At 60.5% G+C, this 26,264-nt stretch overlaps 1 protein-coding gene across 1 annotated transcript; it reads right to left on the minus strand.

Annotated features, from left to right (window-relative positions):
• Window positions 1–21,977: 21,977 nt before the first annotated feature.
• Window positions 21,978–25,879, minus strand: HMX1 (H6 family homeobox 1). Its single transcript, XM_019962177.2, has 2 exons — window positions 25,486–25,879; window positions 21,978–22,627 (listed from the first exon to the last, which is right to left on the minus strand). The coding sequence occupies exons 1-2, from the start codon at window positions 25,877–25,879 to the stop codon at window positions 21,978–21,980; spliced, it is 1,044 nt and encodes a 347-aa protein (XP_019817736.2).
• Between the last annotated feature and the right edge of the window lie 385 nt (window positions 25,880–26,264).

Raw genomic sequence — 26,264 nt, forward strand, 5'->3', positions numbered from 1 at the left:
CCCCCTGGAGCAACTGGAAACAGATGAAAGTGCATTCATCATAACAGGCTAAGTTCCACAGCGATAACGAGCAGAACCTCAGGCAGGTTAGCACAACTAAGGAATATGCCTTGCTCACGCTGCACGGCCCGTGTGGGGACGCTGCTGCGTGTGGTCGCTCAGGGACGCAGGCTGACGGAGGCCCCACCCGGGGACCCGGGCTGACGGAGGCTCTGCCTTACTGTAACTGTTCATCCAGTACATGCAGTCTCCTCAGCCTCCAGAGCCAGGGGAGAGAGGTTGGAGCATCATCCAGAATTTTCCACCACTCCTTTCTTCCCACTTCGTGCTCGTCAGGGCCAGTCACCTGCTGCCCCCACTGCAAGGCTGAGAGATGCAATCGTCTCTGTGCCTGTGGGGGAGAAAAACAGACACGGGGCCCCAGAGTCCCCTGGGAACTTGTCAGCTGCAGGTTCTCAGGCTGGGAGTCCGGGTTTAGCAGACTCCCAGGGATTCCAGTGCAGGACCACTCCCCACTCACCCTGCCAAGGGAGCACTGACCCACACAGAGTGAGGGGGCACTGCAGCATCCCGCACCCCAGGCAGCCTCTCACACTCCCGCACCAACACCCCCATCCACCATTCTGAGCACCAGACCACGCACAGAGCTCCTCTGGGTCTTCATGTGTCAGAAATATCTTCCCCACCCCTTACCCTATTCTTCGTAGGTTTACCCTTTAGGCTCAGTTCCGATGTCACCTCCTCCAGGCAGTCTTCCCTGATCCTCTAAGCGGAGGATCTGACCCTTCCTATGAGCTTTAACATATCTTTGTTTCAGCTCTTCTCTTTAGCCCGTTTGTTTTTGGCTGTGCTGGGTCTTCGCTGCTGTGGGGGCTACTCTCCATTTGTGGTGTGTGGGCTTGTCTTGCTGCAGAGCACGGGCTCTGGACCACAGGCTCAGTAGCTGTGGCACGCGGGCTTAGTAACCCGGCAGCATGTGGGATCTCGCCGGGCCAGGGATCCAGCTGGTGTCCTCCTGAGTTGGCAAGTGAATTCTTCACCACTGGACCATCGGGGAATTCCTTTAGCCAAGTTTTGTTTATAATGACTGGTCTCTGCCAGGCGCCTGCTGTGGGCAGGACACACCTAGGGGCCACTCTGTGCCAAAGCGGCCTGGAGACACAGGGAGAAATAGACTCAGTTCTTGCCTCGGAGTATCAGGCCCAGGGTTCTCAGTGTGCTGGCCCAACAGGGACTCCCTACCTCACCTACTTTTAATTCTCATGGCCACATCAAAGGCTCTGAGAAGTCCTGCAATCAAAGCAAAAGCTGGAGTCTCATCTGACCAGATGTCTCCCAAGAAAGAGGCTTCCAGGTGGAGCTAGTGGTAAAGAACCCACCTGCCAATGCCAGAGATGACGTAAGAGATGAGGGTTCAGACCCTGGGTGGGGAAGATACCCTGGAGGAGGGCATGGCAACCCACTCCAGTATTCTCACCTGGAGAATCCTGTGGACAGAGGAGCCTGGCGGGCTACAGCCCATAGGGTCTCAAAGACTCGGACGTGACTGAAGCGACTTAGCACACACGCTCCCAGGAAAATCTGATTCCAGCAGTGACTTGAGAATCACCCGTTCACACAACCAGGAACAAGATGCCCCAGGAATGCGGTTTGGACGATGCTGTCCCAGGTGAGGGCACAGGTAGCCAGCTGCTTCCGCAGGGAGCATCACCAGTGGATGGAAGCACCAAGCCACGCTTCCGGGAGGTGCTGTTCTGAGAGCCAGGGCGGGGCTGCTGGCCAAGGATTTCCAGTGAAATTTCAGCCTCTAAACTGAGACGTGCACAAGTGTGAAATGTGTGTCAGATTCAAAGATGGCACCAAGAACATAAAGTGTCCCCAGTCTTGATGTTGATTACACGTTGAAATGATAATGATCTTGAACACAGTAGACGAAATGATTGTTTAATTATCTGCACCTGTTTCTTTTTATGTTCATTTACTTCTTTAATGCCGCTACCAGAAACTTTAACTTGCGTGTGTGGCCTCTTACATTTTCTGCTGGGCAGTGTTGCCTGTGATATTTTAATAAAATGGAAGTGAAGAGTTTGTAGGAAGCTTCTACAATTCTTTTTGGCATATCTGGAGAGAGACCTTGGAATGCCCTTGTTTAACAAAGGAGAAAACGCAGGCCCAAAGAGGGCGAGCCGGTATCCTGGGACCACACAGCATGTTGTGGGTGGAGCCAGGCCCAGAACTTAGCACTTGCTCCAGACTGGTGTGGACGAGTCAACCACACTCTGGCAAACCTAGACTGGGCTCCCCAGACACCCCAGGGCTACTCAGGCCTGCAGCCCGCCAGAAACAAGGCAGGGGTGACATCTGGCCCTGGGCTAAAGACCACCCCAGGGCCGTTAACAAGGCAGCCAGGAGACATCACTGGGCTTCCCTGGTGGCTCAGATGGTAAAGAATCTGCCTGCAATGCGGGAGACCCAGATTCGATCCCCGAGTCAGGAAGATCCCCTGGAGGAGGGCATGGCAACCCACTCCAGTATTCTTGCCTGGAGAATCCCATGGACAGGGAAGCCTAGTGGGCTACAGTCTAGGGGGTCGCAGAGACTCAGGCGTGACTGAGCGACTAACACACTGGCAGGAGACACCGTTAGGGCTTTTGCTAGCTCTGCAGACCAAAGCCTGCTGCCCAGAGAGGGGCCCAGGGTCCTCACCACTTGGCCATCTGGCACACAGCCCCACCTTCCTGGTGAGCAGCAGGGGGCCTCTCACTACAAAGAGAAAACTGTTCCCCTCTGTTACAGAGAGGCTCTTCCAAACCTGGGGTCTCCTGAGCAGCTCATGTTACACCAAGACAGAAATTCCTTTCCTCCAAACAGAACAGTCTGTGCCCCGCCCCGGGCGTGGAGGTGCCGGGCCTGCAGGCAGGTGCTGCGACCCAGGAGTCACGAGGTGGGGTTGCCTCTCGTGATGTGCGGTATTTCAGAGTCTCAATGCTCCTGCTTCTACAATGGGGACAACAACTGCCGTGTGGCAGGCACGTGACCGGGGCGCATGCCAGGAACAACGGCAGCTGTGGAAGGGTGAGTCGAGCCTCCACATTCACAGGTTGGAGAGTCCTACGCCCAGGACTTGAGAATGCGACCTGACGTTGAGAAAGCGCCTTTGCGGAGGGGATCAGGTAAGCCCACAAGCCGGGGTGATGATGAGAAGGGGAAATCTGGGCACACAGAGAGGATGACGTGTGGACCAGGGAGAAGACAGCTGTGGGACAGGTCCCGGGGAGCACGAAGAGCTGGCGGGAGCCGGGAGGACTCTCCCCGGGAGCCTCGTGAGGGCTCAGGGCCCGGCCAACACCCTGACTTCCGACTTTTGGTCCCAGAGCCGTGAGAGATGAAATTTGGCTGTGCCAGGAGCCCCAGGACACTCACGCAGCAGCGGTAGGGCCCCAGGCCACACCAGGCCCCCAGCTCAACCTCAGCAGACCTGCGTCCACCACCCTGTGGCTTCCCCTCCAGCCCCCCAGCCCCTCCCGACTCATCACTCCAAGCCCCCCACCCTGCGGGCTGCGCAGGAGGAAACAGGGAGCTCAGAGGGGCTCTGAGTGTGAGCACCCCTTTTCCAGAGGCTGTGCTGGCCGTGGACCCAGCTTAGTCACCCTGTGCGGCCTGTGGCTTGTCCCTTGACCCCGCTAGCAATGCCGTGTCAGGCCCAGGTCCTCAGCCTTTGCTTCCAGTCATGTGTGCCCCGTGGGGGCCATACGATATGCAATCTGGGGGGACCCCTGGTCCTGGCCCAACCCCTGGCCTCTCTGGGCCTCCTCGGTCCTTGGCTCCCTCACTCCAGCCGCCCCCATCCCACCCTCATTCCGGAGATGACACCACGAGGGACCCCCGGGGCTGGCACCCACGGGGCGGGCTGTGAGAGTGTCAGAGGCGACGGTGGTGCACATGGCACTGGCGGTGAGCGGCTGGAAGGGCAGGGCGCCCACCCAGTGCGTGGAGGGGACACGACCCCTCAGGGCACGTGCTGCTCTGGAGAGGGGGCAGGCGGGCTTTCAGAGGGAGCCCCAAGCTGAGCTGGACACTCAGTCAAAGCACTGGGCCCACAGACTTCACACCTGAGCACACCTGTCCCCCCTCTGCCGCAGGGAGCCCCTGCTTGACTTGGGGAGTCCCGGACACCTCCTGGGCTGCTCGGCTCTGCCCTCTGACACCCCGTCTAACTGGAAATATTCCACCTCCTGGGATTTCTTCATCCCGTGGTTTTCTGCATCCAATGGCCCTGCTGACATGCATTGTGGCCCCTCAAGGCCAGAGGGATTCAAACCAAGGACTGCCCCCTCCCCTGACCCGGACTCTTGGAACGAAGCCCAGACTCCTGGCCAGGGGTCAAGACCACGCATTCCTCCAGGCCTGGCCACAACACCCAGCCATTCCCGCTGCACCCAAGCACAACCCACCTGCCCTCATTCACCCCCTGACCTTGACTCCACCACCTCCTCCGTCTGGAACATTCTACCAGCTCCCCGCCCCCAAATCTGGGTAACTCCCTCTCACCCTGGGTGCCGGCTCCACCTCCTCGGGAGCTGCCCCGCCCCTTTGCCCAGCGTCTGTCTACACCGGCGGCCACACTTACAGCCCCGTGGCCCCATCTGTGTTCCCTCCATCTGCGGTCTCTCCTGCTAGACTGAGACCCCCTACAGTGGGGACTGGGGTTCCTGTGCGCCGTGGATGCCCAGGAAGGCACAATGCCAGGAGCAGGGCTGCAGCCTTTGGGCTCATCCGACTCCTTGGCAGGACCAAGGGGCCCTCGAGTCCTGGGCTGACCCCCCAGGGTCCAGTGTCGGGGGAGATCTGCGGATGCAGAAACCGCGGGGAGGGGTAGTTCAGGGCCCCTCCCAAGGAGACACCGTTGCTGAGCAGGGAAACAGGCCCCGCGTGTATCTGATCCAAGCCCGTGCACTGCCCTCCCATGTGGGAAGGACGGGAGGGACCAGGGTCTTTATGGGAGAACGAATGACCTGGGGGCGGCAGGGACCTCATTCTCTCACCCCGAGTCCTTTGCGCTGGAGCCTGGACTCAAGGACCGCCCAAGGTCCCTGGGCCAGGAAGGACGGCCCTGCAGGGCTGCGGTCTTCATCCCACATGGGACTCACTCTCCTGGCCGGCCCCAGTTCCTAGGAACCCCCATGAAACCTGCTAACTCTAGCCTGTCTGTGGAGGGTGGGGAGGCCGGAACCCCATCACCCACTGCCCTCACATCTCTCCCAGCCTCAGATTCGGACTTGGGACAGCCCCCAAGGAGCCCCAAGGCCAGGCCAGGAGCAGGCACTCGAACCCAGGCCCTGTCTCAAGCTGGCACAAAGAGGAAACCCGGCCTCTGAAATCCTCGGGGGAACAGACGGAATCTTTAAAGGGGGCTGGTCCCCCGGCCCTGGGAGGGACTGACTCGGGCCACCCATGGGAGCTCCCTGGAGCCATGGGTGAGAAGTGTGGAAGGGGCATTGAGCCTGGGTTCGCAAGCAATCACTCAGGTTATTTGGGGTAACAGGCTTCGGGTTAAGCCAATTGAGTGGCAATTTGTAGTAAAAATGACAGATGGGCTCAGCCAGTGGGGCAGACATCCAACCCACGCGGTTCAGGGAGGAAGTGAACTGGCCAGGACGCTGGCGCACCAGCCTGTGTCTCAGTGTCTGCGCCTTGTGCTCGGCCAAGGACAGGGGGTCGACGCTGCTGTCACTTCCTGTGCACCCCACTATGCCCCAGCCACGGCAGTGGGGGGGTGTTTGCACGGCCTTTTTCCCTTATTTCCCGGGATCCCCTCAGTCAGCAAGAGCTAAGGGAGGAACTGACAGCTCGGAGAGGTTAAGGACTTTGTCCAAAGCCACACAGCCAGAGAACGGGGTCCCGGACTCGTCCTGGTCTGTCTGACGATAGCCAGGCTCCCAACCCTGAACCACCCAGTTGGCACACGAGAGCTCTAGCCTGGCCTGGGCGTGGGGACTGAATACACCCACCCCTCTGGCTGAGTTCAGTGCAGCTGCTGGTGGGGCAGTGGCCAGGGGAGAACTGGGGAGGTTGGTTCCAACTGAAGGTCTTGGTCTTGTTGCTGATTTGTGACTCTAGTTCACAACTTTCTCTGGGCAAGGCTTCCTAGTTGCCTCCCAATACCCATTCCCCATTCTGCTTTAGTAACAACGTTCTCTCTGAAATGTAGGGGTGGTGAAAGAGATAAAAGTGGAAGTCAGTGAAAGGAGCCTCTGGGAATTCCTAAAAGAGGGGAAGAAGCCCCTTTGCCTATTGCTTTTGCTCTTCTTCTTGAATGGAACAAAGATGTGAAGGCTGGAGCCTCAGCAGCTGTTTTGTGACCTGGAAGATGGACCTCATGTATTAGGATGGTAGATAAGAAAGGCAGGAGTCCCTGGGTCCCTGGCGTCTTCACAGAACACCACACAAGCCCACTACTTCCAGATTTGTTTTATGCGGTTGTGGCCAGTGCTCAGTCATCAGCAGCCAAGTGCAAATGCTGATCAGCCCAGCTTAGAAAGGCCTCCTGTATTAGTTAGGAAATTGACTCCATTTCCTAAGGAAATACCAAGTCATAGTGGCTTATGTAAGACAGAAGGTTTTATCTCACATAAAAATGCAAGCTGATAAATGGTCCAGGGAGATGGGCAGCTCTGCTTTGCTCTAAGTGGCATGTCCCCACCAGACCTTTACAAGCCATCCCAGGCAGCCAGGAAGGGGAGAGAAGGGTGCCAAGGGCTGCCCAATTCCTAGCTACGAGAAAGGATTTGCAGGTAGCACTGGTCAGAACCCTGTCATCCAGCCAGGTGAAGAACTGAAAGGGTGGCTGGGAACCATGGCCTCTAGCTGAGTGAGCAGTGAGACTTGGTGAAAGGCAGAAGGGGAGAATCCATATACCTTCCCTCACCTGGGATCAGGGAGAATCCATACACCTTCCCTCACCTGGGATCAGGGAGAATCCATACACCTTCCCTCACCTGGGATCAGGGAGAATCCACACACCTTCCCTCACCTGGGATCAGGGAGAATCCACACACCTTCCCTCACCTGGGATCAGGGGAGAATCCACACACCTTCCCTCACCTGGGATCAGGGGAGAATCCACACACCTTCCCTCACCTGGGGTCAGGGAGAATCCACACACCTTCCCTCACCTGGGGTCAGGGAGAATCCACACACCTTCCCTCACCTGGGGTCAGGGGAAAACTTAAGAGCACTTTCAGTCTTTTTATGCTTTTTCATTTTGCATTTGCATCTTGAATTGACCTGAAATAAAACTTTCCTGATAGCTCAGTGATTAAGAATCCGCCTACCAGTGCAGGAAACACAGGTTCGATCCCTGGGTTGGGAAGATCCCCTGGAGAAGGGAATGGCAACCCCCTCCAGTACTCTTGCCTGGAGAACCCCACAGACAGAGGAGCCTGGCGGGCTGCAGTCCACGGGGTCACAAAAGAGTCAGACATGACTGAGCAACTGAACAGCAATGAAACACAAGCATAGGCCTGTCTCACAGCCCCTCCTTCCCTCCTGCCCCCGTCCACAGCCGCCACCCGGATGACGCGAGGGAAATGGACCCCACCCACGCTACCGCCTCTCCCTGTACTGACCCAGCCTTTGGTGGGTCCTGGTGACCCAAATGTGGTGAACACACATCCCCGCTGTCCAAAATCTCAGTGAATGGTCAGATTGCTGCCGGACAGGCTGAAACGTGCACAGCTGACCCGGAAGTGTGAGGGCCGTCCTACTCCCCACAGGGACAGAGCCTTGTGCCTGGAGGACCCAGTGGACTGAAAAGCCCCGAGGCTCGTAGAGGCTGCTCAGATCCTTCTACACATTCCCGTTATGCCAGTGAGACCAGCACCAGGGCGGCCTCTCCTCTCTTGACCTGGAGGGAGGAGGTCAAAACTCAGACGGAGGCCTAAGCCCCTGAGCCGGCTAGGGCTATGCATCAGCCGGGCTAGGTGTGCATCCTTCACACTCCAGCCTGGATGTCACGGTCAAGGTCTAGTTTAGGTGAGAGTCACACTTAAATCAACAGATTTTGAGGGAAGCAGATTACCTTCCACAGTGTGGCTGGGCCACATCCAGTCAGCTGAAGGCCTTAAGGGCAAAGGGCAGCATATTAAAAGAGTAGAGACATCACTTTGCCAACAAAAGGCTGTCTACTGAAAGCTATGGTTTTCCCGGTAGTCGTGTACGGATGTGAGAGTTGGACCATAACGAAGGCTGAGCGCCAGAGAACTGATGCTTTTGAATTGTGGTGATGGAGAAGGTGCATGAGAGTCCCTTGGACTGCAAGCAGACCAAACCAGTCCATCCTAAAGGAAATCCACCCTGAATATTCATTGGAAGGACTGATGCTGAAGCTCCAACACTTTGGCCACCTGATGCAAAAAGCTGACTCATTGGAAAAGATCCTTATGTGCCAAAGACTGAGAGCAGGAGGAGAAGGAGGTGACAGGGGATGAGATGGTTGGATGGCATCACCGACTCAATGGACACGAGTTTGAGCAAGCTCCAGGAGACGGTGAAGGACGGGGAGCCTGGTGTGCTGCGGTCCATGGGGTCGCAGAGTCAGTCACGACTTAGCTACTGAACAACAGTGCAAAGACTGAGGGCCCCGGAAGTAGAGGGGTTTTCGAGATTGCATCCTAGAAACATTGCCTGAGGTTCCAGCCCGCTGCCTCCAGGATTTGGGCTCACACTGCAGTTTCCTCTCTTGAACAGATCTGCAGCCTGCCAGTTACCCTACAGGACTCAGAGTTGCCAGCCACACAGTCACACGCACCAACTTCTTAAAATAAATCCCCTGTCTCCCCCTCTCGCTCATATAGACACACATTTGTGGTGTGCGTGTTCTGTTTTTAGTTGCTCAGTCACGTCCAACTCTTTGCGACCCCACGGAGCCCGCGAAGCTCCTCTCTCCATGGGATTCCCCAGGCCAGAATACTGGAGTGGGTTGCCATGCTCTCCTCCAGGGGATCTTCTCAACCCAGGGATCAAACCCAGGTCTCCCTCACTGCAGGTGGATTCCTTACCAGCTGAGTTACCAGGGAAGCCCATATATATATATATATATATATATATATATATATATATATATATGTATCCTACATTTTTCTATATGTACATACATATGTACATTTTTTTCTACTGGTTTTGTTTCTCTGGAGAACTCTAAGACCTAAGAGCAATATGAAGAAAAATATGTATTACTTCTCCTGCCAAGTTAAAAAACTTGACTATACGAAAACAAAAAGAATTGCAACACATTCAGCAAACCTCCAACTCTTTCTGCAGATATAACCACAGTAAGAAATGCATTTTACATCCTGAAATAAGTCTACACGTACAGAAGTGGGAAAAGCAATTTCAGTCAATGCTGATTCTAAAAGCTGAGCAGCACCGGGTTCCTTTTCCCCTAGTGTCGTTATTATGCGCAGAACACACATGGGCAGGGCGGCACTGATACCCACGTCACCCCCGCCCCCGACTGTGAAAGCCGCACAATGCCCCTGCCCCACCCCTGGGCTTTCTCCACCGCACCTGAACGTCTTTGCCCCCCAGTTCCATACAGATGTATTTGCCAGTCTCCACTGGCTCATCACAAACCTGAAGAAGCAAAACAATTAGATTTGCTTTACAGATCTGGATTTCCTTCCCTAGCTTGCTGGCCACACAGACTTCATCCACATCACATGGCTGATAGGAGAATTAAACCACGATCTCATTCACTATTTATCCAACAACTATTGATTAAGCGCCCAGTGGGGACAGCCTCTAAGCGGCCTGATTGGACGGCAGAGCCCCAAAGAGCTCACAGCCTCATAAAGGAGTCAGATAAGAAGTAGTAGCGACCCCAGACTAAGTGGGGCTGCAGGGATGGAGGGGTCATCGGGCCTGGTGGTGGGGTGGGGTGGGGCGGGAAGGGGGTGGGGAGCCAGGATACGCTCGTTGCACGGTGAGCCCTGGCTGAAGGAGTCCCACTGGAGATAAGGAATGTTGGCTTTCCCTGGCACTGAGTGCCTGGCACCTTCATTAAACAGGGCTTTAATGAAGACCAGGGAGACCATGAGAGGATTCATCGTCACCCTTAGGGAACCAGCCCCAGCGAGGGGCCACATTCCAGTAGGATCCCTCAAAATTCAGAGTCCATGCTGGACAAACCCACCTGCTCCTTGCCGGTGGGAACCAGAGTGGAACACATCCCAACGGTCGCAGGGGAAGACTCAAAAGCGTTTGGAGATAAGACCCTGGGAATGATGCATCCCGCCCCTCTCAAAACTCCTGGAGGGTGTCTGGAGCATGGGAGGGGCCAGGAGTGAGGGGCAGCTGACTGGCCAGCAGCAAGCCTTGGGGATTGGTGGCCTCGGAAACTGGAGCCAGGCTGGAAATCAGAGGGTCTTATGTAGAAGCCCCAGCCTGCGGCCCACCTCTCCCCCTCCTCCCACCCATGGGATGGAGGTCTCTGGGTGTTAACACCTCCTAGAGGGGACTGGTCCTCGGGAAGGGAGTTTGGAGACAGATGAATGGCAAGTATAGAGAAAGCCAAGGAGATACACTGGTAGGAAAGAAAAAGATGGGTCCCAACTCAGCCGGCTGTGGAGGGCAGGTGTGGCAGGTGGCGCTGGGAACTCTGGGTCCCCATCTCCCTACAGAGCTTGGCATTTTGAGGAGGAGGTAGGAAAGGGCTATGACCACTGCACTGACTTGTGAGCAAGTTACTTCCCATCTTCCAGACTGGAGGCCACGGGCACTTGACAGGCTTCTTCTTCTTCTTTTTTTTTTTTTAATATTTATTTGGCCGTGCCAGGTCTCAGCTGTAGCAAGTGGGATCCAGTTCCCCGACCGGGGACCAAACCCCGGCCCCCAGCACTAGGAGCTCGGAGTCCCAGTCCCTGGGCCACCCGGGGAGTCTCTAGATTCCTTTTTAAAAATGAAATCAAGAAATAGTCTAAGGGTGCCATTTAGAAATATGAGCAGGTTAGGAACAGGAAGAGCTGGCAAGGTTAACAGCTGTCTGCTGTTGGGGGTGGGGTGGGGAATCGTTTCTGGTTGGTGTTTTTTGTTGGGGGTGGGGTGGGGAATCGTTTCTGGTTGGTGTTTTTTATTCTCTTTGTGGGAACAGAGGACATTCGAAATTGTGTGCATGCATCACTTTGACAAACTTTTTAGGAAAGGGAACAGCGGTTCTCCCGGTTTAAATCTTTCAGACGTGTGTGTGTGTTTTCCTTTCTTTATAAAAAAATATTTGGATGATGGTACATGAGTGTGTACGTTTGTCCAAGCTCATCTAACTGTACTCTGAACATTTGTACTTTTCTCTGTAGGTAAATTTAGCTTCATTTTTTAAAAGGATGAGGGAAGGGAGAGTCCTCCTACAGCAAACTTGGTTCTATCTGGGAACTTCCCAGGTGACTCAGTGATAAAGAATCCCCTACCAATGCAGGAGACACCAGTTCAGTCCCTGAGTGGGTAAGATCCCCTGGAAGAGGAAATGGCAACCCACTCCAGTGTTCTTACCTGGGAAATCCCAGGGACAGAGGAGCCTGGCGGGCAACAGTCCATGGGGTCACGAGAGCCCAGCATGACTGAACACGCATGGACAAAGTGCTGCCTATGAATAATAAGGAAAAAAAAAAAACAAACCCAAACCATTGGAAACTATTTCTGGGTAGTTAACTAGGCTTGTGGTGCCCTAACTTTTTTTCTTGCCTATATATTTTGAATTTTCTACAACAACGAATAAGAAACGAAGAACGCTTCCTCGTGATATCAGACGCGGTCCAGCCTGGAGGTGTCGGGGCAGATCGCGCTGGGCGCCCTTCGCGCAGGGCTGGGGCCCGCGGGGCCTAGAGGGCTCCAGGGTTTCGCCCTGGAAGGCAGGGCCACCTGGCATAGGCCCCTCGCAGCCGGGGAACGTCGAAGGCGGTGCCCCAGCCTCCCCTTGTCCAGGCCATGCGCTTCCTCAGTTTTGCTTTCAGGCCCAGCTCCGTTCCCGTGGCCGACCTGGAGCCAGTCGGCCTCCCTGCTGATGGAATGGGCAACCGAGGCGCCCCGAGGGTGCGGGACTTCTCAGTTTCTGGATCCTTCTACGGTTCTTCCCAGGTCCGAGTTTGGAAGGCCGATGATCTGACTTCGTTAAGTGTCGGGATGACCGAGATCTAAGCTCCGCATTTTACGCGCCAGGGAGGGCAGGGTCCCCAAGGGTCCCCAAACCGCCGCAGACCCTCCACCCACCCGGCCCTCGCCCCTCCCTGCGAGGAGCGGGCTCCTCTTGAGGCGTCTAAGCGCCCTGGGAGGCGGACCCGGGTTGCAGGAGCCGCGTCTCTACCGGCCAAGAAAGCTCTGGGCGGGCGCGCCGCCGAGGGGCCCGCGGCCGGCAGAGGCGGAGGCAGGGGAGCAGTGAGGACGGAGGGGCGGCTTTTAACGAAAAAGTTGAATCATCAGCAAAACCATTAGGACTAATGCGATGTGCACAAGCTGCGGGATCAATGCCGGGCCTCGGGGGTCGCGCTGGGGGTGGGGAGGGGGCGGCCGGGCAGACCGCCCCTGGACGAAGCGAAGCTCAGCTCCCGCCCATTTGGGGAAATGGATTTTCACGATTTAAGAAAACTCAGAACCAAAGCGAGCGAGGCCCGGATGTGCTGACGCTGCGGTTCCGGGAGCTGGAGCCCCGAGAGCGGCTCCGGGAAAGGGGGCGGCGAGAGGCCGAGACTCGACTCGGAGACGAGGCGGGGGGCGCGGGAGGCGGGGAATCCGAGCGGCGCGCGGTGACCTTGGGCAGAACCGACCCGGCAGTGAGACTGAGGCTGCGCTCCTGGGCCAGTGTCGGTGGGGTCCAGGCCGTCCCTGGGCCCAGGTTCTCGGCGCCCGCCGGCTCAGGCCCCTGTGCGCCTGGGAGTAGCCGAGGCAGGCCCCTCGCGCGGCGGCGGCAGGACACGAGAGGCTCGGCGGGGACGCACCCTGAGTTCACCACCTCCTCCGGCCGCAGGGTGAAGCCTCCCTCTCTGAGGTCTGCAGACACACACACACAGATACACACGGAGGCACACACGCCTACACACACACGGAGGCACACACACACACAGGCACACATGCACACACACCCAAAACCCCGGTCTTTTCTCAGCCCTGAGAGCCCCAGGCTCAGATGATTGGCTTGGAGGTCCTGAGGCCCAGTGCTTCCCGCCTCCAGGTCCTCCAGGAGGATGACTTCCAGTGAAGCCACTCGGGACATCCCGGAGGAAAGCGGGACCACAGCAAAGGGCAGCAGCACGGTGGGTCGTGGGCTGCTTCTGAGTCGCATCCACCAGGGCCTCCCGGCCCCCTCCTCTCTTCCACTCCTGGGATGGGGCTTGCCCCCTGGCCCTGCAGGGAGACGTGGCCTCAGGCTCCCGCGGTGCTTGTCTCTGCCTTTCTTGGGGCCACATTGGGTGTATCTGTGAAATGGGTACAGGAAATGAGATTGAGACTGGCAAGGATCCCTTTCGGGGAGCTGGAGACTTTCTGGGAAAGGGGCCTGGAGGCTGTCGCCAACCGCCCCTCCCCCACACACAGAGGAATGGAAAGGTTTTAAGGGGCCCCTGTCTGCATAAATAATCTGAATCATCACGAATCAGCGTGTTAGCATCAGTCCGTGGCCCAACCTCTCCCATCCTGCAGCTGGCCAGGCTGCCTCTAGGAGTGCTCCCCCACGCAGGACCCCGAGGAGCTGGGGCTCCCCTCTCAGACCCCACTAAGGCCCCGTGGGTCCCCACCATTCCAAAGGGCCTTAGAAAATCCCAGGGTAGGCACTCCATGGTGTGGGGCCTTCCCAGGGGCAGCCTGGGTACAGAGGCACTGCCCGCAACCCACATGGGGGGATGGAGATAGGGAAAGAAAGTCCGACGGGGGTAGGGAGAGGTGGGCTGGGTGGGTGCGAGGAGGGCTGGGGGTGGGAGGAACTGAACCTGAAGGCGTCTCTCTTCTGAGCGGGCCAGCTGCCCTCACCCTCACATCTTCCCAGAGCCCCTCCAAGGCAGCCCGCCACGCACAGGGCTGAGCTCTGGAGCACACACACTGGCTCATGTCATTTCCCTGCTGGAAAGAGCGCTGGACCCAGCTCTGTCTTCCCCCACGCTGCAGTCTGTGTGATCTGGAGTCGGTGGGCCTGAATCCTCAATCCTAAGCTGGGGACACTGCTCGCCCTGCCAGGCTGTCGTGGGGCCGCACTGACAACCTGGGTAAAAAGCTATATCAGCTCCCAGCTCCAAGAAAGCTGCCCCAAGGTAACGTGGATGCGAGCAAGGGCCATCCACCCCGACTCCTGAAAAGAAACAGCGGAGCAGGGCCCCTTGGCCCAGGGCTCTGGGCCGGGCTCTGTGTCCACCTCCGGATGCCAAATCTCCGAGGCCAGTTGGGTGGCTGGAAAGGAAAAGGGCCAGGGAGGCCTCAGGCATATCCCTCCTCCCGGGCCCCAGCCCCGGCCCCTTGGCCAGAGCTAGCAATTGCCTATCGTGGGCACGTGGACAGCCTGGGTCTCTGCTGGGAAGGAGGCAAAGTTCAGAGGATTTATGGGTGCGGGAGTGTGGGAACTTGGACCCTGGAGGGGCAGATGCTGCTGGCTTTTAGGGGAGCAGCTGTCGTTCCTTAGGGGGGCCTGCTGCGCATACAGTGCACCCTCCTGCGGGGCGAGGGTGGGCGGCCCCCTCAGGTGTCCTGGAGCCCCAGTGCGACCATGACTAGGCGCGCGAATGGGGCTGGGAGCGACTTGCCTCGGCGCTCAGGACCAAGCCGGACCGCAGCGGCCTGCCCTGCACAGGCCGAAGGAGAGGGAGCCTGCGAGCTGAGCGGGTGGGCGGTAGGCGTCCCGCCCTGCTGTCGGTGCGGAAGGCTGTGTGACCAGCAGCAGCCTCGAGCCCGCGCCCTGGCCCCACGACCTTCACCACTGCCGCCTGCCCACTCCACAGATGGGCAAGGTGAGCTCAGAAAGGGAAAACGACTTTCCCGAATCCACGCAGACGCAGACGGCCGGCGAAGGCTGAGCACGGTTGGGCACTCTTAAATCCGCGCCCCGTCTTTCTGGGAGGGAAGAGTGCTTGGGGGTGGGGGGTCGACCCGAGGGGCAGACAGCACAGAGCGGAGGGTGGTGGCGCGGGGCGGGGGGGCGGGGAGATGCCCACCCCAAGGTCCGAGACTCGAGGCGAACCGCCATCTCCACCTGCGCACGGCCGCCCGCAGCGCCTCTCCTCCTTGGGGGTTTAATACTGCCTCCTCCGAGAAGCCTTCGGGGACCCGGGAGGGCTCAGGCACCTCCCTCCTTCCCGGCCCCAGCCCCGGGCCGCTGGGCTAGAGCTCGGCGTCAGAGGTGCCGGATCGGGGACCCTGTGGACGCGCGCGCGGAGCCCGAGGGGGAAGGGGAGCGGGAAGGAGCGAGGTGAGAACCGAGGGGCGGGGCGCGAGGGCCGAGCCAGACTCCGAGACGCCAAGGCGACGCCAGGTGAGCTGGGCAGGGGGCGGGGGCGGGGGGGCCGCCGGCGGGAAGGGGGGAGGCGGGGCCGGAAGGACTGCGGGGAGGGGGCGCCCCCTCCCCAGGGCCGCGGGCCGGGAGGGTCCACAGCGACGCCGGTCTAGCGCTCCGAAGCCCGGCGGCCCGGAAGCAGAAGGCGGCCGCTCCGCGCCGGCCGCCCGCCGGGTCCCGGGAGCCGCAGGCCTGGCGCCACTGCCCGTTTCCCTCCTTTAAGCTCGGTTAGCTCGGGGCGAGGAGAGGGGACACTCGGGCCTGGCGAGGGGACAGCCTGGATCGAGAGCCCCCAGAGGGGCAGGCGCGGGATCCGGACACGAAGCGGCGACCCCGACTCCCACCAGCCCGATCGAGGCGACGCGGGGCCTCGGTGGGCGGGGGTCCTTGCGCCGCCGCGTCCCGGGGGCGCGCTCTTCCGCCCAGAAATAAACCTTTCAAGGCGGGGGTGGGGGCCCAGCCTCCCCGACTCCTACCTGGGGCCGTTCGAAGGGGGAGGTAATCGTGTCCCGGACAGGGGGGCGATGGAGCCCAGGAGGCCGCGCGACAGCGGAGACGACGCACCGGCCGACTCCCGAGCCCGGGAGGAGGAAAGCGCGCGGAGAAGAATGCAGACGAGAGACGCAGAGACGGAGGGGACAGAAGCAGAGACGCGGAGCGGGCAAGGAAGCGCGCGGCCGGCCGGGAGGGGGCAGCGAGACCCCGCGGAGTCCCGCAATTCGGGGCTGGGTCGCCCGCATCCCAGAAGCCCCCACCCCCTCGCACACCGAGTCTCCCGGGGATGGAGAGGGCCCTTCGGACCGGTCTGTCTCTCCAGAAGGAGCCTCTCCCCAACACGCCCTCCAGGGGTCTCCCCACCCCGCCCCCCCCCCCCAGCCTTAGTCACTGCCCCCCACTTTAGTCTTAGTGTCGGCGCCAGGGGCCGAGAGCGTCAAGGAGGTTCCGAGACACCGCACACGCGAACCCAGGGCCGGATGGGTGGCCGCAGGGCTTAGTCCCCCGAACCCGCAGCAGGGTCGGACCTGAGACCTGGGCTGCAGGGGTTGCAGGAGACCCCGGTCCGCGAGCGACTCCCACCGCGAAGGCCGGGAGGCGGCGCCAGCGACCCCCGGCAGTGCAGACCGGTCTTCTGCGGCTCTCGGAGGCCTCCCGGGCGGGGGTGATGGCGGCACCGGCGTTCAGGACCCAGAGGGCCGCCAGGGCCAGTAGGAGAGCGATGTGGGCAGGGACAGGTTCCCGGAGACAGAGAGGTTGAAGACTTAATGAAGCATTGTCTGCGGAGACCGAATAAATGGGTTTTAATGCGCCCTTCGAGTAAGGATGGGGAGGGAAAAAAAGCAAGCGGGGTGCAAACAAGGTCAGATCCGAAGGAAATAAACCTGTAACGAAAATGGCCCCGGGCGGAGAATCCGCTGCTAGGAATACACACCCGTGACGTTTCTGCGAAGTCAGTTGTTAAAGCATTTTTATTATGGAAGTTTTCAAATACAAAACAAAGTAGAGATAGCCTTGAAATGAACACCCCACCCTCCCATGTACCCACCTCCATTCAACAACGATCAATGCCCGGCTAACCCTGTGTGTCTCACTTTCGTATTTACTATTCAATTAATTTGTTTGTTCTTGTTGCCATACTTTTCAAAGAAACATCACATCATTTTACTGATAAATACTTGAGTGCATGTCAACTGATAAGAATTTTTTTTTAAATTAACAATACATCTGTAAATCGCCTCACAATCCACAGCTTCATCTCACACTCAGAAGCAGTTGGCTTTTGATGGTGGAAGTGCAGGCAAATTATCTCTGTTTTGACTTTTCTGCAATTGCCAGATAATAATACGCATTATCACTTTTATAGCAAAACAAACAAAAGCTGAAGCCCACAGCCGCCGGAGCTGGCCGGGGCTGAGCCCTCGCTCACCTGTTTGCTCTCCAGGTGCTGAGCCCAGAGGCCAACTCTTGGCTTCAGATCTTGGCCCAAGTGTCTGGATTCAAAGTTCAGTGCTATCAGAACAGGGTGGCCCCTTTCCAGTCTACCCTTATAGGAGTGTCTCTCTTACCCCCCAGAGGGCAGCGGGGTGTTGTATCCAGTTGTGGGGTGAGCCGCCTCCCGGACCTGCCTTGGAATCCTGGGTTCAGGCGTCCCTCCTAGCAAACAAATGCAGGAGGCCAGGGACCCTTCTCTTGTGGACGCCCACAGTGAGGGTGGCCCAAGGATATGATCCAGATGATCCTGGTTGGCCCCCATCAGGGAGGAGTGACCCCAGGACCAGGCACCTGGCCTCCATAGCAGCGCCAGGTGAGGGAAAGGGGATCTGGGCCGGAGTGGCCCAGTGACTGACTTCAAGGAGTCCCTGCCTCAGGGTCTCTGACCTCAAAGCCCCAGTTTCCCTTTGGGAGAATCTCCAGGTGAGGCCAGACGGCCTTGAAGGATGGTTGGGAGACACCTACAAACAGGAGTGAGAGCAGAGCTGGCCGGGCCCTGGTGTCTCTCTCGGGCCCCAGCTGACCCCTCTCAGCCCCTTCCTTCTTGCCCAGGTGGGCCGCCTTCTTCTGGGTAGGTTCAGAGCACCAAGACTCTGGGGAATCTTCTCCCCCTGAAGCCAAGCTAAGCTTTGGGGGAGGAGGTTGGGGGGGAGGCACGACAGCCCCTGACCTGTATCTGATGAGGAGGGGAGACCCTGGGTGGGAAGGAGTCGGGGAATCCCCACGTGCAGAGTAGGAGAAGGGCAATTCCTGGAGAATTCATCAGTCCTTCACCAGGGCTTTGGACGAGGTGGGTAGAAGTGAGCTCAGGTGCTGCCCACTCGCTCTCTCAACCAGGATCTGCAGTGGTCAGGTGGGGCTGGTCGCACAGAGCAACCCAGGAGGAAGGGGAGGGGGGAGGGGAGGGGGGAGGTGGGGGAGGGGAGAGGGGAGGGGTAGAAAGAGGGGAGGAGATGGGTGGGGAATGGGACCCGCCTGTCCCTTTTAGCACGTCTGATTCTGCGCGAACTTGGTAGGGAACCTTGCAGGTCCGCCCAGATGTTCAAAGCCTGGTAGACCCAGCTGGGCTCGGGGACTCTGCAGCTAGAAGCCCCTAGGCAACCCACGGTGGCTGGAATAGGGTTTCGTGTAAGGAGAAGCTAGGGTTGGAGGGCTGGAGAGGGCCAGGGCACGCGGGGCAGAAACAGAGCAAAGCCCCCACCAGGAGCGGAGCCAGCAGGCGCCTGGGTGAGGCCGACCTGCGCCCGTGGCGCTGCAGCTTGGAGCCCGGCTCATCCCCAGCCTGGCCCCCCACCCCCTCGGGCTGCCTCTCCCGCCCAGGCTTCGCTGTGGTTTGTGCGGCCCCTGGTGGGACACTCCACACGCTGGGTAATTAGGGGGTAAAATCAGTTTCCCGGAGTCCTGTTGGCCCGATCCCCGTTTGGATCCACTTTCTGTACTTCAGCGTTAGGCTTCCAGCTGCCGACCCTTCCCTCAAGGGGGGAACAAGCCTCCCTTCCACCTCCCGCTTCCTTCCCACCCAGTGGAGCTTGGAGCTGGCAGGCAAGGAAGCTGCTCCCCCGCCCACCTTGTCTCTGCCTCCGGGGAACCAGGCAGTCCTTCAGCCGCGCAGAAACCTCCTCTCTGACCCCGGCGACAGTCCCAGGCCGGGCAGCTAGGTTCGCTGCTTCCGGGGGGCAGATCCAAGGGTCTGGAAACGCGGCCCACAGCCCCTCGCTGCCTGTGGCCCCGGGGCCACGCGGCTCCCCAGCCGGCCTGGAGCCGTGGTTGGTGCGGACCGAGCCGCCGCGGCGACCGAGCGGCCCGGGGACGTGGGACCCACACGGTGCTCCGCTGCGCCCTGCGGTCGGTCTGGTCGCCACGACCTGGGGACCGCGCCGGCATCAGCCACCAAACAGTCGAATCCAACGGTTGCATCGCTGGCAACATGTCTTTAACCCGGTTTTAAGGATCCCATTCGTGGTCCGAGTGCCCGGGATCCCCGCAGTTGCCGAATCCCAGCGCTGCCGCCGTGTATCCGCGCGCGGTGCCCCGGCGTGCGGTGCCGCCGGCCAGGAGCACAGAGGCACGGCAGCGCCCGGCCGCCCGCCTGGTGCGCAGGCGGGACCTGCGCTGGCCCGGTGGCCAGCTCTGCGCAGGCATGCTGGTGCACAGCTCTCGGAGAACCGGCAGGGGTATGTCTGCTGACCGTGTGCGGCCGCCGCCAAAGGGACAGAGGCCCAGGGTCCCACGTGGAGCCCCAGCCAAGGGTGAGATGGAGACCCCGAGAGGGCCCAGTGGGAGAGAGAGAGGGAGGAAGCAGAGATGCCACTGCTTCTCCAAAGGTCTTCTTGGCACACACTTCCGCCCGTGGCCTCTGGTCTGGACCAAAGGCCTCTGGAGATAGCTAGGAGCCAGCTCACTGTAGGGAAACAGATGGTAAGTCGCTCCTAACAAAGTCCAGTGAAACCGATGGGGAAAGGGCAGCTCTCCCTTTCTCCAGGAAGGGCAGACCCCACCCTCAAAGGGAGGAAATGCAGCAGCGGGTGGGGGACGGGTTGGAAGGGAGATGTGAGGCTCTCAGGGGGCCTGCCTGCTCTGGTCAGGCCCTGGGCTCTGGGAGCCTGAAGGTGGGGACCTTAGAGCCCAGAGGAGCAAGGACCACCTAGGCCACTGGCTGCCCGCCCCCACCATCCCCCTGGAGACGCCCCCCTCCCCAGCTTGCCAGAGCCCAGCCTTAGGGCACACTGAACCAACTGGAAGGGCTGGGGCAGGGGATGATTCTGGGTCAGGGAGCTGGGCTGCAGGAGCAGACAGATGGACCTCCTTTCCCCCCCACCCCGGGGGGGTGGGGAGACCCCCGTGGCGCCTTCTCCTGGGCTGTCTGTCGCCACCACTGAGAACTCCAAGGGCCAGACTGGCCAGACGGAGGGACCGGGCTGTGCATCTCAGCCGGGAATGTCTGCTCCACTCAAAGACCCAAAGCCAGGGGGGTGAAGACAGGTTTCCAAGGGGTTCCATTCTGACTCAGCAGCGACCCTTTCAAGCAACTGAATGGCTTCTCTCCCCAGACTTGAGCAGCATCTTTAAAGCATCTTTATGAGCACCCCATAAAGCATCTTTCCCTCACACAGGAGACCACTGTTTCCACCCTGCAACAGGATGGCTGCAGAGATCCAGCCAGGGCAACGAGCTAAGCAATAGGCATTCACTCAGAGCCCATAACTCAGGACCTTGCCCAGGGTCTGAATCCCTCAGTTCTAGAGGGACTGCCGATGGCCCAGGGGGTGAGGCCCGGGCCAGAGAGCCCTGCTCCTCGCTGGGCCCTGCTGGGCTGTCTGGCGCCAACGTTTTGTTTTGACCAAAAGAAGGAGCCCCGGTGTCAGAGATGAGTCTCAGCTCCAGGGTAGGAAGGAGCCGTGGGCACAGGGGCCCACGTAGCTGGCAGCCCCCTGGGCCAAGTAATAGATTCTGCCTTCGCCCGACTCCTGACTTCTGGTTGTACTGAAGGTCCCAGAACTGAGCGACACGGGATGGGAGGGGATCCCTTCTTCCACTCTAGGTCCCTCTCCCCCCCAACCCTGACTTCCCCTAAGGCCTCCCTGGGCCTCCCTGTCCAGGTAAAGTGGGGGCCTGCCCTGCCCACCTACCCACCTGCCCGCGGCCAGTACTGGAAGGTGCTCCAGGATGCTGGGGATGGCGCCCACCACAGTGCATTCCCAGAGAGGAGCTCAGCCCCAGGGATTACAAAGCAGCGGCAACTGTCCAGAAAATGTCCCTTTTTATTCCATACGCAAATAAGTAGATTCGTTTAAAAAAAAAAAAAAGTCTTCGCTGGGATAACCAGGGCCGCAGCCCGGGAGAGGAACCCTGCCTTCGGAATGGACGATCTGACGGAAGCACCACCTGGCGGGATCTTCATCCGTTCCCCTCACCGGAACTCGCTCCCTGGGAATCTCTCTCTGCCCGGATGCAAGGTCAAGGCCATCAGGCTGATCGCAGTGCTCCGGAGGTCGCTGATGCATAGTCCGGGGCAGGGTCATTGTGCCTGGAAGAGTGGGCCCTTCCACAAAGCATCTTGGGCAGCCTGGATTTGCTGTGGACTGCGCCCAGCTGCTGGCTCCGGAGGGGTGCGAGCTGGGTTTGCTCAGAGGTTGAGGCCTGTCCCCGGGAGGGGAGGACCCTGGGCTGCAGGGCCGACTGTCTGTGATGCTGTGTTCCCGGCGGGGACCCAGCCTAGCGACTGTCTGTGGAGCCACAATCACCTGCGTCTCTGTTACATTCTGGCCGATCCTCGGACAGGCGTAGGCACGGCCCTCGAGGCAGCAGCCTGCGCTCCGGAGGCGCAGTGGGTCCACCGGAGCGCCCCCTAACCCCGGATCGACCGAAGGCCTCCAGGCTCCACCGCCGCCGCCACGCCCCCGGGGGGCGCGTCCGCACAAGTCCCGATTGGCCTCGAGGCGTGGGCCCGACAGGTCCGGGATGCTCACACCAGGCCGGGCATCTGCGCCCGCAGGAAGGGCGCGGAGGCGGCAGCCGGGAAGGCGGCCAGCGGGTAGGCGAGGGCCCCGGAGAAGCCGAGCAACGGCGGGGGCGGCGCGGGCGCGGCGGGGGCCAGCGGGAAGGGCAGCGCGGCTGCGGCGGCGGCCCCGGCGGCGGGGGGGCTTTCGTGGTACAGCACCGGCACGCGGACCAGGCGCTGCGTGCCCGGCGGGGACAGGCTGGCCGCCTCCAGCTCGGCCGCCAGCTGCCGCTTCCACTTGTTGCGGCGGTTCTGGAACCAGATCTTGACCTGCGTCTCGGTGAGCTGCAGGGACGCGGCCAGGCCGGCGCGCTCGGCGCTGCTCAGGTAGCGCTTCAGGTCGAAGGTGGACTCGAGCTGGAAGACCTGGCTGCGCGAAAAGACGGTGCGCGTCTTCTTCTTGCGGCCGCCGCCCCCGCCGCGGGCCTCCCCGGCCGCCGCCGTCGCCACGGGGGCCTCGGCCAGCTCCGCCGCCTCCTCCGCGCCGGCCGCCGGTCCGCGCGCCGCCAGCTCCGCCGCCTCTCGCTGCACCGCTCGCGGCCCGGAGCCCCTCGGCCAGGCGCCCTCTGCGCGGCCCATCTCCTCGCCCGTCTCCGGTGAGTCCCGGTCGCTGGCTGCAGGGGGGAAAGAGGAGGAACACGGTTGGTTCCGGAGGCTCATCCCCTCCGCGAACCTGTCGCTGAAGCCAGCTGCTCCCCGCACCCCGTGTGGTCTACCACGACCACAGCAAGGAAACAGTCCCCAGACAGCTCCGCCGATGGCGGCGGGTCGTTTTCCACCACTCTCGGTAGATCTCACCCCGCGCTGGTCCGAGAGAGGCCGGGCATCCAGAGGTGAACTTGAAGACCTGAGCTAAGCTCCAAACCAACACGCTGGGAACACTCTGCGGGCGCATCCACAGAGGGAGGAAAAAAGGGAAAAAAAGAAACACCAAAACACAAACAGAAACACACGAAAAAGACTGGCTCCCATAACCACTGGCTTCGAATCGAAACAACACTCAACAGCCCCAGGGGCTCACCTCACAGAGGAAAGAAAGGTCCTTCTGAGAAATATAAACCCGGAAAACCAGCACAGAGACCACCTCACCCCCGGCATTCAGCCCTCCGCCAAGACCCCCAGACCCAGAAATAAAGACTTGCCACGATCTCTCCCCACTCACTCCTAGGAGAAGATGCAGAATTTCCGTTTGCATAGAAACATTCCCATTGATGGAGAATAAGCGAATGCAGATGACCGGCCAACAAAACTCCTCCCTGGTGACACGGGTGGCCTGTTCACCCCCGTTTTCTGTGCCCCTAATCCAGATGTCCACAGAGGTGTGCTCTCTCTGCCCACAGTCAGCTCAGAGGGCGCACAGACAAGTGCAGCTCTGGCTGTGTAGAAACACTCGGCTCCCTCCCGCCACCCCAAGCCCATGAGGCCCTGATTGAATCTGAGGGTGTGGGGTGCAGAAGCCCACAGAACCCCCCCACCCCAGCTCACGCTGCAAGAACCAAGCTCCACCCTGTCTCCCAGAGGTGAATCAATGCCTTGCCCCCCACCCCCAGGGCTGGCAAAGGATGATGGCTTCAGGTGAGAGAGCCTGCCCAGGACTCAGATGCTGGTCCAGACTCCAAGCTCAGCGTGAAAGGGGGCAGCCGCCTGACTTCCGGGCTTGCGATGCCAACTCAGGCCAGCGTCCCTTCTGCCTTGGGCTGAGCCTTCTGCGTGCACAGAGGCCCCAGGTTGGTATTCCTGCAGTCGAGTCTGGCCAGGCCGGCCCACCAAAAGCAGCGGTGTGCCCGCAGTGTAAGCGCTTAGCAGACACTGGTGAGCCGGTGTGAGCAGCTTGGTGCATACGCCCCACGCCCAGCAGCCGCGCAGGTGTGCTGTGTCCCTGCCGGTGCTGCTGCCTGTGGTGTGAGCCCTCACTATGTCTAAAGAGGGGTCAGGTTCCAGGCTGGCAGGTGCACCCCTGATATGGGGGGATCCCCAGATTCAGAGGCCCTTGTATTGCCACAGGAAGCCAAGCCGGGCCTGCCAGCTCTGGTACAAAACAGGGACCCCCAACCCGCATTATACGAACTAGGAAGGACCACGTCTCTGGGGGCTGCTGGTGGGGCTGGGGCTTGGGTTGGGGCAAAACTCCAGGGGCAGGAGGGGAACACATTTCACCCTGTGAGACCCTTTCAGAAACACCCCCCCAGAAGGGCACTACATTTGATCACTCAATTTCAGGGCAAATAACCAAACAGGCCTGCTGAAGCTTCCTGGAAGCGAAATGAAGAGGGTAGGGGGTCCCGGACCTTCTGGGCATAGGTTCTGAGAGGTGGGTCCCTTTGCAAAGTGCTCACTCCTACACCAAGGAGGGGGTTATCCAAGAGGTAACAAGGGTCTAACCACCTACCCCCACCCACAGCACTCTTTCTGTGCTAACTTTTGCTAGGAGCTGAAAGCACTTCAGAGCAGGAGCCCGAGTCCTCTGCTAGCCTCGCGGGATGCACTTTGGCATGCAGGGGGCAGGGGCTGGCAAAGCCCAGGGCTGAGGTTAGCCGAGCTTCCTAGTCCTGCTCCTGGGGGTCCTCCTCCAAAGGGCAGGGCCCCAAGGGAGGCAGCCACCCTGGGGAGGGGGAGAGCAGAACGCACCTCCAGAATGCCCGGGCAGGAGGGGTGAGTGGGTTCTGGGGCTGAAATCCACCACCCCCAGCCTCAGAGCTCTCAGCAGGGAACAAAGGCAAGGGAGGGGGAGGGGCAGAGAAAGGAGAGAGGGGGGTGGTTCGGAACACAGCCTCCTTGCCTGGCACAGCCACGGCCAAGGGGCCGCGGAGACCCAACAGGGAGATCTAGGCCCCTGCCCCAGGCCTGGTCTTCAGCTGGCAGAGGAGACGGGGCTTTGCCGACACAGCTTCTGTGGAAGACTACCGCCCCCAACCCCGCGCTCCAGAGCAGGGGCTCCCCCCACGCCATGCCCCCTTCATTTTGCTGAGTTTGACTCTGCCGTGTCTTCCGCCCTTTATCTTTGCTCTGTCTCCCCATCACGTACAGCTTTCTTTTCGTCTGCTATTTTTCTTCTTCTCTCTCCCGCTTCTCCTTCCTGCTCTCCCAACGCCTTTCTTCCGCTCTTCCCTCTTTGCTTCTGCCTCTCGCCACCGTGTCCCCTCACGTGTCCTCTTGTTCTCGGTTCTATTTCACCCTCCCTTTCTTTCCTCTTCTTTGCTGCAGTCCCCTGTCCCCAGATTGCTCTCCCAAGGCTCTGGGCCAAACCCAGACCCTGCCAAAGCTTCTCCCTGCGTGGGGGACCTTGCCCTGCAGAATGGGCCTCCAAATCTGCTCACCCAGGGGCTCTCCACACGCGCCCATAGAGCCCACCACAGACACAGGAGGAGGGCGGCCCAGAAAGGCCGCCAACGAACCCAAAGTCCCGGAGCAAATGCGATGGGAAGAAGCCGGGCCCCACCACCCGGGCCACCCCTCCCCACGCCCCACTCACTGTCAGGGCTGAGGCCGCCTCCGTAGCCTCCGTGAGACCGCGAGTACCAGCGCGCGGCGCCGCCGCAGCCCAGCGCGTACGGTGGCCCGGGACCCGGGGGCGGCCGGGGACCGAGGCCCAGAGCGCCCGGCCCAAGCAGCGCGCGGGCCCGCGCCTCCCCGCTCGGCCCGGAGCCCGCGCGCAGCTGTCTCCGCCGCTGCAGCCGCCGCCGCCTCGCCCGCTCCGCGTCCTCGTCCTCCGGATCGTCGTCGTCGTCCTCCTCCTCCTCGCGGCCGCCGCCGCCCTGGGCCCCGCTCCCGGCGCCCTTGGCCTCGGCCGCCAGCAGGTTCTCGATGAGGAAGGAGGAGGCGCGGGCCGGCGTGGCGCGCCCGGGCTCCGTCAGCTCGTCCGGCATCGCGGCCGCGGGTCCGTCGGACTCTGCCGGGCTCCTCTGGGTTCTGGGCGCCCGGGGCGCGGCCGGTCCCGGTCCTCGCTGGGGACCGTGGCGCGCGACTTTCTGGCGCACGCGCGGCCCGGCCCTAGAGCCGCTGCCCGGAGCGCTGGCGTCGGGCCCCGCGGGGCAGGCAGCGGCCTCCTTGCCGGACTGCGATCGGCGGGGAGCGGGTGCGTGCCGACAGCCGGCCGGGCAGCCGCCTCGCTCGCCTTTCCCGTCGCGGCGCTGGTCGCCGCCCGGGCCGGCCCCGCTGGGGGCGGGGAGGGCAGGGGAGGGGCCAGCAGGGGCGGGGCGGCGCGGGCCCGGCGGCCGCCGGCTCAGCTCGAGGACGCCGCGCGAGCCCTGC

The sequence above is a fragment of the Bos indicus genome, chromosome 6 (assembly GCF_029378745.1).
Source record: "Bos indicus isolate NIAB-ARS_2022 breed Sahiwal x Tharparkar chromosome 6, NIAB-ARS_B.indTharparkar_mat_pri_1.0, whole genome shotgun sequence".
In the NCBI taxonomy this organism is placed as follows: Eukaryota; Metazoa; Chordata; class Mammalia; order Artiodactyla; family Bovidae; genus Bos; species Bos indicus.